Below are 11,766 nucleotides of genomic sequence, written 5' to 3' on the forward strand. Positions count from 1 at the left end.
GAGCAAGCTGAGCAAGCCAGTAAAGAACATCCCTCCATGGCCTCTGCATCAGCTCCTGCTTTCTGACCTGTTTGAGTTCCAGTCCTGCATCCTTGGGTGATCTACAGCAGTATGGAAATGTAAGCAGAATAAACCCTTTCCTCCCCAACTTGCCTCTTGGTCATGATGTTTGTGCAGGAATAGAAACCATGACTAAGACAATCACTAATTGAGAAAATGCCTTACAGCTGGATCTCATGGAGGCATTTCCTCAAAGGAGGCTCCTTTCTGTGGTAACTCCAGCTTGTGTCAAGTTGACACACCAACCCAGCCGGGACAGAGGCCAGTGAAGGAGCCAGTGGGGAAAGAAGGCTGGGAAGTGAGCCTGAGTACAACCCCCCCCTAAGGCAGCCCCCCCCCCCAGAGCTCTTTCTGTCTGCAGAGACTTGTGGACAGGGCAGTCAGAGAAGAGAGGGTGGGGAATGGAATGGTGGGGGTGGGTTAAGGGAATATGAGCATATATCAGATAACTGTTGTCATATTCATCTTTGCTGTTGGACTTGAGCCACAAGGGTGGCAAGGAGAAACACCTGGGGCCAAGAATTGATCCTATGGCTATTAGTTCCTGGAATAAGATTTTTACAGGGTGTTGTGTGGAAGATCTGGGTGCACAGGGTCCCAAGAGGTCCTTAAAGCCATGCCTATAGGCTGCGAGTCACTTAAGACACAGCCTTCAAAGTTATCAGAGAACACAGAGCCCTTATCTCTTCTTGTTCAGGTACTAAGGTCCCAATGGGACCATGAATGCCGAGAAGTTGATCCAGCTGCCTGGACCAGCATGTGTAATTTGGCAGCAATGGGCCCTGAACATGTTTTGTTTGAATTGACATGACTCTGGAATCAGGAATTTCTTGCAGGGCTCAGTTTGGGGTTTTCTTGGGCTGCTGGCTCGTATGACTGACCACAGGGAGCTCACTTTCCCACAGGGTGCCTGTGCGGTTGTTGGTCCGCAGGCTGGGGGTAAGGGGAGCGATCTCTAATCACAGAAGCCAGTGGGTCTACTTATCCACTGTCACTACCTGGTGATATATGACCTCTGACTGGGAAAACCCATCCTGAACATGAGCAGTTTCATACTGTGGGCTTCCATCCCGGACTGCACAAAGAGGAGAAAGGGAGATGAACTTCAAAGAATGTCTACTTCCTCATCCAGCCCTGTTGCCAGGTCTTCACCACCGGATGCGCTGTATCTCCTCCGACTGCGAGCCAAAGCAGCCCTTCCTTCCTCTAGCTGCTTTAGTCAAAGTAAGGAGAAGAGAACTCAGTGCTCTTTCTAGCTTCAGTAGGCATGCGAAAAAAAACGGCGAGTCTCGTTTACAAGAGCAACTTGCAGAATTATTTGTTAGCCCACGGGAGTCTCCTGCAGGTGGGTTTGAGTAGGAGGCCCCTTTCAGAACAAACAGAAGTGGTGGATCAAGGCCAAGGTGGACCTGTTCTTCATCGGCATCTCCTTCTCAGGATTCCTGGTGAAATCGTAAAACCCCCGAGAAACACTAGACATAGCAACATAGACCTTAATTCACTCACGGACATCAGGAAACCAGAAGTACTATTGTGTTGAATTCTCTGAGGCTCTGGACTTGTTGGGAAAAGCATCAACTAGTAATGTCTGCCTTGTGTGGCGGGGGATGTATGGGTTTCACAGCACTTTGTATCATGGGAGGGTGTTTTCCTACCTTTAAAGTTGGGCCTGATCCTGGCGTCATACCCAGAAGTCCTCCCCATGAGCTTATCCAGGAAGTCCGAGGGTGACATAGGCTTGGGTGCGGAGCGGGCGGCTTCAGCCTCTTTGGAAGCAGCAAGGCTAAGAAGAGAGAGAGAGAAGCACAAGGTTGGTGGTGGCTCTTCTCCATGCCCTGATCAAGACCACAGCCTTGTTCAGCCATGTAAGTCACGGAGTACTCTGAGCTTGAGCTGGATCTTTAAGGAGGAAGGCATGGGCCACACTGTTTATCCAGCCCCAGTGGAAGCCGGCCTGGGGCCTGGCAGACAGCCAGTGTCTGAGACTGACAAGGCTCCAGCTCCTCACAGTGTCTGCTATCATGAGTCATCCCAGTGGCTGCTGAGACTCCTTGGGAGAGGAAGCCGAGAGGTTGGGTCTGAGGAGAACACTGGAGGGTCGGTCTGGCTGACTCAATTGTGCTTTGGGTCCCTGCCTTCTCACAGGTGTGTGGGCTGTTAAAGGATCTTAGAGATAACACAGCCCTTTCCTTTAACGTTCTCTTCAGAATCAGCTATTGTAAAAATAAGTAAACAGATAGAATGAAACTTTCCAAAGTAAAATGCATTTGGAAATACAAATCCACCGACTCCCCTATCTTTAGCAGGCCTACACACTTATGCACATGGGTGTCTATATTACAAAACAAACATTTTAGAAATCCACCATTAGAGAGCTGGAGAGATGGCTCAGAGGTTAAGAGTGCTGGCTGTTCTTCCAGAGGTCCTGAGTTCAATTCCCAACAACCACATGGTAGCTCATAACCATCTCTATAATGAGATCTGGTGCCCTCTTCTGGTGTGTAGGCATACATGCAGGCAGAATACTGTATACATATTAGATAAACAAACCTTAAAAAATAATCTGCTGTCAGAAACTGGAGGAGCTACACACCTGTGACCTCAGTACCCCAGAGGCTGAGGCAAGAGGGTGGTCACAAATTTGAAGCTATCTTGTGGCACAGAGCAACACCTACCCCCACCCCCACCTCTCCAAAACAGAAACTGAGATGACTTTTTCGAGAAGTCCATATCCATGTTTGTGGGTGTGTTGTTCTTTGTGAGTACTTTTCTTAACCTTGTGCTTAACGTATATACTAAGGTGTCTTTAATAAATCACATTTTGCTGCCAAAGAAAAAAGGGTGTGTGTGTGAATTGACAGAGCTGAGGCCAAAAAGAGGTTTCAACCCAGGTTCCAGATTTAATCAGTGCCAGGTAGGTACCTGGTACCCCTTAGTACCAGGAGTTGGGAGTCTGGAATTCAAGTGTCCGGTGATGTCCCAAGGTCTCTTTTCCCTAATGAGGTAGGTTAGTAATGTCTAAGCCAGGTCCCCAGGCTGCCCAGATTTCAATAGAGCCACAGTTGGAAGCATAAGTAAGGGTCGAAGAGTGATCACTTAGGTTGCTTTGGGTCCCTAATAGGTCTTAGTTCTACATTTCCACTGAACAGATGGAGGGATCCATGTGCTCCCTCGGGAGAGGCTTGTGGGTCTTCAAACATGGAGGAAGCATAGTGGTAGAGTGTGAGTGTGTGTGTGTGTGCACAAGTGTGATAGTCATGTGTGTGTATGGTAGTCCTGTGTGTGTGTGCATGTGTGCCTGCAAATGTGTGTGTGTTAAGAGTGTATGTGTGTGATAGTCATGTGTGTGTATATGTGTGATGGTGTGTGATAGTCTTGAGCTTGTGCTTATGCATGCATGTGAGTGTGTGAGTATATTAGAGTGTATGTGTGTGTGTACATGCATACTCATGGTAATCAGATGACAACGTGAAGGGATATTTTTTCTTGTTCACCATATGGGCTCTGGGGATAGAACTCTGGCCATCAGACTTGGTGGCAACTGCCTTTACCCACTGAGCAATCCTGCCAGTCCCAACTGTTTATTTTTGAAGCTCGTTATATCTGGTTATACCCAAGAGCAGGGAATCACATGATTTTCTTTATTTATTCCTTGTTTGTTCTCTAATCCCCCAGGTGTCTGCCCTGATGTCTCAAACTTAATTGGTGCTCAGTGATTTCATGGTGACTGAATGATGATCGAGACACCCATTAATTAATCAAATATTCCTACTAATAGGAAATGTTCGTAAATATTGGTACATGGGTTAACAATTTAAAAATAATTAGACTATTATACACAGTATAAAAACACAGACATAGTCTGGTGTTTCTTAGGAGATTTGCAAGGTATGCTGGGATTTTCCCAAGCATCCTTGCTCAGGCTCTGGGCATGACCTAGTCAGGTCTCCAAGGACTGTGGTGGACGGGTGAGGGACAGGCATATTTTTGATATTGTTTGTATGTGGCTAGGGGTGCAACTGGAGTCCCGGGATGGGATCTACTTCTGCATGTACTGATGTGAGGGTCATGTATGCCAGTGGAGGCTTTGTCACAGCTGCGAGCAGAGATTAGAGGGTGGGTGTGGAACAAGTAATACCACAGAGCTTGGTGTGTGCAAACATGGGGTAACCTGTATCTGGGACAGGTTAGCCACTCGTAGTCATAGGGGGAGCAATGTGCACAGGGGATGGATGAATGTCAACAGTGGTTGATGCACGTATTGCACTGTTTTGTTTCTCTGTGCATTGTAACATATGACGTGGTAATGGTTCCCGTTGGTTCTGCTTTCTTTGTCCCAGTTGTGATGCTAGCAAGTAGCAAGAGGGAAAACCATGGAGGAACACTGCCTAGTGGCTTGCTCTTCACGGCTTGCTTTCTTATACACTCCCGGACCATTGCCTAGGGTGGTGCTGCCCATCATGGGCTGGACTCTTCCCCCATCAATCGTTAATCAAGAAAATGCCTTATAGGCTTGCCTGCAGACTAATCTGATGGAGGCAATGCCTCATTTGAGATTCTCTCTTATTGGGTGATTCTAAGTTGTGCCAAGGATAGGGACCATACCAGCTGGTACAATGACACCTAAACATAAAGGGGGTGAGCTTTGTTTAGTGGCGTCTGTGCTGCTTGCCAGCATCCACAGCCCGAGGATGTCCTCACCAACAGGGCAGATGCTGTGGCTATGTTGGAAGCATTACAGATTCACACAGACTTAGTGATGACTGTCTTGGAGATGGTGAGTGCAGCTGAGAGAGAGAGCTGATTCAGTCATGGTCCAGGTTGGGTATGGCGGTACACCCGTACAATCTCAGGGCTTGAGAGGGTGAGGCAGGGGGGTGGGGTGAGTGGGCAGTTGTTATGTTAACATAGTGAGATACTGCCTGGATAAAAACCAGAGCGGGATCCAACATCCTCTACTGGCCTCTGTGAATAAACACACATACACATAAAATAAATCTTAAAAAAAGTAAACCTCCCCTCAAAACAAGGTGCAAACAAGCCAACAAGCCCGCAAACCCTACATTCAACATATTGTGTGTGTTCAACCACAACCTCCAAACCACCAAGGTTTCCTGATATTTTCCCCAGAGACAAAGGCCCCATCCTGATGCCAACATGGCCATTTCCCTGTGTCTGATAATCCTCATCCATTTCTGCTTCTGTTTGGACAGTGCAATTTGCACAGGATTATTTTAAGCCTCTCCCCTATGTTCAGTGGATCTGTGCTCTGGGCATCTGTGGACAGTAAACATGCAGCATTTGGAGTCACAGCCTCTGGGGACTTTTAAGTATTTATTTAGAGTCTGTGACCTACTGGACACAGGAGCTGAATGAATCTGAAAATGAGGCACCTGACCACATATAAGTACTAAGATTTATTTTATGAGAGAGAGAGAGAGAGAGAGAGAGAGAGAGAGAGAGAGAGTTTGTGCATGTGTGAGTGCCGATGCCCATGGGATCCAGAAGAGGGCATTGGATCCCTGAGAGCTGGGGTTATAGGCATTTGTGAGCTGTCTGACATGGATGCTTGGAACTGAGGAACTGATCCAGAGTCCTCTTCGAGAGAGCAGGAAGAGTTCTTAACTGCTGAGCCATCTCTCTAGCCCCCAGATAAATTTGAGGAATGCTAATTGACAGGTTTTTGGCAGTAGATGCATATATATATATATATATATATATATATATATATATATATATTACATATATGTATATATTTAAATATATATATTTAATAGAACATGGGGAATCTGTTATCTTCTGCTCAGGGGATGTGTCTAACCAGGGCCTTAAGGAACCTCAGTTGTGACTTCCAACATGGCAGACACCATGTGTATCTGTTTGGTTCAGTTTTTTTTTTTTTTTTCAACTTGATACAACCTAGAGTCACCTGAGAAACAGGGATTTCCATTGAGGAATTCCCACCCTCATATTGGCCTGTAGGTGTGTCTGTGGGGGAGTTCTCTTTACTAATGATTGATATGGGAGAGCCCAGCCTATTGTGGGTAGTGCGACCCCTTGGGCAGGTGATCCTGGGTTGTATGAGAAAGCAAACAGAGTAAGCCAGGGGGAGCAAGACAGTAAGCAGTGTTCCTCTATGGCCTCTGCTTCAAGTCTTACCTTCAGGTTTCTGCTGGAATTCCTACCCTGGCTTCCTTTGCTGAAATACTGTAATCTGGAAGCCAAATAAGTCATTTGTTTTCTCTATATTTTGATGATAGGTGTTTATCACAGCAGCAGAGAAAAAACTAGGACTCCATGGAAAGGCTTGGGCACAGTGTTCAACTGCAAGGCAGGACAATGGAAGGACATGGGGACATGGGACCTTGGGTGAGTTACTTTTCCTCCTGATTTTTGGGTCCCTATGATGTGGAATGAAGCATAATTTGAGAGGAGTCTGAAGCCTGGAAGCATTGTCTTGTAAGTTTTCAGTGTCATGCAAGTGGTCCTGGGTGGGAGCTGGTCCCATCTCCTTTGGGAGATGTACACATACTTGTCTTGGTTCTTTCCCATCTAGTATCAAGATGTCTGCCCAGTGCCAACTCATTTCTCAAGACGTTTTGGGAGTGAGGAGGAAAGGCCAGACTGACATCTAGAGTCTCATTCTCCAGGGAATAAGGAGTATGAATCTGAATTTTAAATAAGCTAGGACTGGCTAGGACATGGCAACTTGCACTACACCATATGTAGCACAGTGCTCCCAAGAACCACTCTGGATTAGCGAGGGTGGGGTGGGGTGGGGTGACCTCACAGTGCTTCATGCAGAGGAAGTCTAGAGGTAAGGGCAAGAAAAGAGATCAGAATTTAGGGTAATGGAGGAGAGAAATCAAGAGGATCCAGGTAACTGAGAGAAGGATTCTGGGGACTGGAGGAGGAAGAAGCAGGAAGCATGCAAGAATAAGGAGAGCCCGAGGGCAGAAGCGTTTGAGGGTGATTAATGGCTGCAGTCAAGGGACTGGTGCATGTAGAGGCTGGGCACTCAATTCAGTCGTGGGAGTGGGGGCAGGCAAGAGGGATTGTGTGTAGAACATTTGAGCTCAGTCATCTAGGCTGGTGTGGGTTGCCCTAAGACACTGGAGGAGGAAGAGTGTTGGGTGGAAGGAACAGCTTGCTTATCTAGTTTAGAGGTTCAAGAACTTGGCAAGCAGAGAGAATTTTAGTGTGTGTGTGTGTGTGTGTGTGTGTGTTTGTAAGAGATGAGGGTGGAATACCACACAACGTTGAAGTTGCAAGGATGGAGCACATGGTCTATGCCCTTATGGTGGGTCCAAAATTAAGGACAAAGTGCTTGCTATGTAAGGGTGAGGACCTGAGTTCAAATCTCTAGAATCCATGAACATTAGGATATACAGCCAGGCACTGTGGTATAAACCTTTGATCCCAGCACTTGGGAAACAGAGCCAGGTTGATCTCAATTACAAGCCAGCCTGGTCTACCTTCTAGTTTATTAATACATATCTACTATATGCATCAGGTGTGTGCTTGTGGGATGTGCAAATAAAAATGTCACTGCCAACAAGAATAATTTCCCACATGAATGTCTCCTTTAGTGCCTGGCACAAAGCAATGACCCATTGTCATCAAATGAAACAGTCTTCTTGCCTTCTGAATCTCTCTCTCTCTCTCTCTCTCTCTCTCTCTCTCTCTCTCTCTCTCTCTCTCTCTCATTCTTTTTGTCTGTGCAACTGCATGTGTACATGCGTCCATGTGTATATGGACAGAAGCCTAGCATATACTTGTTCTTGTTCTTTTGAGGCCGAGTCTCTCACTGGTTCACTAATGAGGCCATGGCGACTGGCCAGCAAGACCCGGGGGTCTTCCCGTCCCCACTCGCTCAGCTCTGGGATTACAGTTGTACATTGCCACGCTCAGATTCTTAAAGTGACTTCTGGGGATTGAACTCAGGCCCTCAGGCTTGCAATGCAAACACTTTACCCACTACATCATCTCTTCAGCTGGTCCCTGGCTATTGATTGTTCAGGGGACAGAATTGGTTAAGACTGTGCAGCTTTTAGGAGAGGAAGTTGCCATCTGGCTTAGATGGTGCCATCAGACGCCTGTAGGCTGGAAGAGGAAGGCAGTATTTGGTTGATTAGAGACATTGTCTGAGTTTTCAGTCATTTAAGCCTCTGTGAACTTTTAGAAAGACCCAACAGACATCTGCCACTGCCCAAGTTGTGCTTTTGAATGAAGGGTATGGCAGATGGTGGGGGACGTGCTATCTTCTGAGTTTCTGGGAAGAGGTGGCTCAGCCAGGCTGGTGTTCTTGGCTTGATGGATTGAACTGATTTCTGTCCCTAGGTTTGGTCCTAGCAGGTTTGTCATAGCAAGGGTATGGCTGGTCACCCCCCCCAGTTTCTCCTGAGTTGCATCATCAGGTCAACATCTGGCTTCCCCCAGCCAGCTGTGCAGTTCTGATTTTATTTGATTGCAGTAAGGGGCTTAAGTCAGTGGGAGAGAGCCTGACATTTTATTACTCTCGCTTTGCGGATCCGCTAAGCAATCCCAGGGAGCAGACTGCCACAGCCCCCTGCTCGAAGTTTACTCTCCCCAGGGACTTAGGGAACAAGATGCCTTGGCCTCATCCCGCTTTCCACGACTGCATGTGGGAAAGATGCACACGTATTTCAGTGTGAGTCTTCTCTGCTAGCGAGATGAAAGTCTGTGTTCAGGGAGCTGCAAAGAATCCTGGATTTCTTCCCCTTCTGTGCCTGTTCCTTGGAAGATCTTATTCTCCAGAGATTGTTATGTTCCTTGTTGTCAACTCCAAGCTGATGTTCTCGGTAGCCTTCCCCAGCCTGGTATGCACCAACTCTCTTTAAATGTCCCCACAGAGCAAGGCCAGTCACAGAATGAGTCTAGTGAGAGGGTTAGCAAAGTTTAAGGAATCTCTCTCTCTCTCTCTCTCTCTCTCTCTCTCTCTCTCTCTCTCTCTCTCTGATATAGAGTGAGATCTTGTCTCAAACTTACCAACCAACCAACCAACCAACCAACCAACCAGCCAGCCAGCCAACCAACCAACCAACCAACCAACCAACCAACCAACCAGCCAACCAACCAACCAACCAACCAATCAACCAACCAACCAACCAACCAGACGACCCACTGACCCCCTAAATTCTGGCCTGGTATCTTCAGTAAGGCCCTTAGGAAGATTCTTCGCGTGTGTTTGTGTGCCTGTGTACGTGTGTGCACACATAGAGGTTGGAGGTCAATGTTTGGGGGTCTTATTCAGTTGTTCTCCACCTTAGTTTTGAGATATGGTTTCATCACTTTGGCTAGACTGGCTGGATTCTCCTGTCTCTGCCTCCCTGTCATTGGGATGACAAGTTTGTGCCATAGCCCCTGGGTGTTTCTTGTGGGTGCTAGGAGTCAAATTTAGATTCTCATGCTTATGTGGCAAGTACATCGCCATCCAAGTCATCTCTGCAGCTGAAATTCTTAGTCTTCCCTGGGAAAATCCAGGGCAAGGGAGTAGAAGGCATTCCTTTTTATTTCTGGAATATTCGTGAACATTCTGTGGACAGGACAGCTTGCCATGGTCAAACTCCATGTCTGTGGATAGATCCCATGTTTTTGAGATGTTATGTGAATAATAATAATAATAATAATAATAATAATAATAATATTGATAATAATTCTACATCAACTACTTCTGGGGTGGGGTAGGGTATGGATTGGGCTGGGGTGGGTGTCAAGTGGTCCTGGATGAGACAGGGACCTCTTCAGAGGCCAGTGGACAGGCCAGGGTTGTTGTTGTGGCTGAGTCCAAGCTCTTAGCAGGCCCGGTATCATCAGCATGCACGCCACGAGTCAGCCTCAGCCGGGAGAGCGGGCGGCTCTTATTACCTTCAATGCGGCTTTCTGTTTAATCAGATAAATCTCACCGGAGAGATGTGTGTGTGTGTGTGTGTGTGTGTGTGTGTGTGTGTGCAGAGAATAGAGCTCAGGGCCTCTGAATGGAAAGTTTAGGGGAAAGAGATTGAACAGACGAGAAGAGGTTGGTCATTTGAGGTCACAGGTGGAGGAATATAAACACAGAGGACAAATAAGACTGAAATGGAGATGTGTGTCAGAGAGCTTGTGATGATGGTGGTTCCTGTTCACTAGGCACTTTGCATATATTAGCATATTCAGTTTTCTTAATGACCCCATAAAGATGATATCATCACCCCATTTCCCCGGTGCAGAAGCTGACGCATTCCCTTTCAGACGTTTAGCAAGAATTATGCATCTAGTAAAACAGCAAGTGTCGGAGCCCACCCGTCTCTTCTGCCCACATGCTTCTGCCATAGCTCTTCTGCTACTGCCCCTGCTTCTGATGTTATGATGTCATGATGCCAGCAGCTGCTCTGTTCCAGTTACTGTTTCTGTGACTCTTTGGAACCATAGGTGAGACCCTGGGGCACTCAGGATTGAAACGCATGGTTTCAGAACAACTCGGACATCATTCTTGACCCATGACTTCCTTGGATCCCTACAGCACCCCCACAACAGCATCACCAGGCAAGGAGGCTTGCCCAGGGTCCTAGATAGTAGGGCTGTAATGCCAGTAAAGGGTCCCTGGATCTGGCATGGGGCGTCTGTTTGAGAACTTGATCGTCCCCCAAAAGCAGTCAATGGATGGATGAAATCTTTTTATTGTTTATGAAATAATCTCTACCAAAACCTGTCTCAAGTACATCAACAGTGGTCACAGGGAGGGGGGGTGGGACTTGAATCCCCAGCACTTGGGATATAGAGACAAGAGGATTGTGAGTTCGAGGGCAGAAGGATCTACAGAGTGAGAACCTGTCGAAATGCTCAGGACTGGGCCTGGGGTTCAGCAGCAGAGTGCCTACCTGGCACATGTAAAAATAAAAAAAATAAAAGAATCAAGCCAGCTTCTCCCATGCCTTTCCTTGTACTTCTTCCCAGTCCACTCATTGTTAAAGCAGGGTCTGCCTTTACCAACATCAGCTGTTTGAATGACAAAAGGTTCCAGTGTTTTTTTTTTTTCTTCCCTTCTTTTGTTTTTTTTAAACCAATGTTGTGGAAACAAACGCTAATTTCTGAGATTAGTCAAGGGTTTTCTTTATTAGGCACTTTAAGTTAATAACCATTGCATTTGAGATAGTGTTAAGTTCATTAGTTCATTTATTTACTTACTAAAAATAATTATAGAGTGCTTATTACATGTCTGAATAGTCCGTGTTGAAGCAGAGTTTAAAAAACGACTATACCCGCTCGTCCTTGCTGGGTGGCTATAAAGTACCAGATGTGAAGTTAACTGTATTACAGCTGGAGAGACGGCTCAGGGTGTAGAAGTACCTGTTGCTCTTGTGTAAGAACCCGAGTTCGAATTCCTAGAACCCATGTTAAGCTAAGCATGGCTGTGCTCATCTGTAATGTGAGTATCCCTGTTACAGGATGGGAAATGGAGACAGGGGACGCTCAGGAAGCTTGCGGAACAGTTGGACTGGTCCATGCCATAGCAAATCAGGAGATTGTCTTGAACAAGGCGTAAGGCAAAGACCAATGGCTGAAGTTGTCCTCTGACCTTCAAACATGCAACCTGACAAGTGTGTGTCTGCTGCTCTCACACACAGGAACAAGCTCACACATGAACATATACATCACATACACCCCCCAAGATACCCCCCATGCGCGCACACACACACACACACA

The 11,766-nt window shown here is 46.7% G+C and overlaps 1 protein-coding gene across 3 annotated transcripts in view; it reads right to left on the minus strand.

The window, feature by feature from the left end:
* Positions 1-11,766, minus strand: part of Glra1 (glycine receptor alpha 1) — a 99,539-nt gene that overhangs the window by 63,788 nt on the left and 23,985 nt on the right. For 2 of the 3 annotated variants that reach the window (XM_021212236.1, XM_021212235.1), the window contains exon 2: positions 1,716-1,843. The exons of the other annotated variant lie outside the window; for it this stretch is intronic. In XM_021212236.1, coding sequence (XP_021067895.1) covers positions 1,716-1,843 — 128 coding nt within the window. The remainder of the gene's footprint in view (positions 1-1,715; positions 1,844-11,766) is intronic. 3 annotated transcript variants of the gene reach the window in all.

Source organism: Mus pahari, chromosome 14, assembly GCF_900095145.1.
Source record: "Mus pahari chromosome 14, PAHARI_EIJ_v1.1, whole genome shotgun sequence".
NCBI classification, from domain to species: Eukaryota; Metazoa; Chordata; class Mammalia; order Rodentia; family Muridae; genus Mus; species Mus pahari.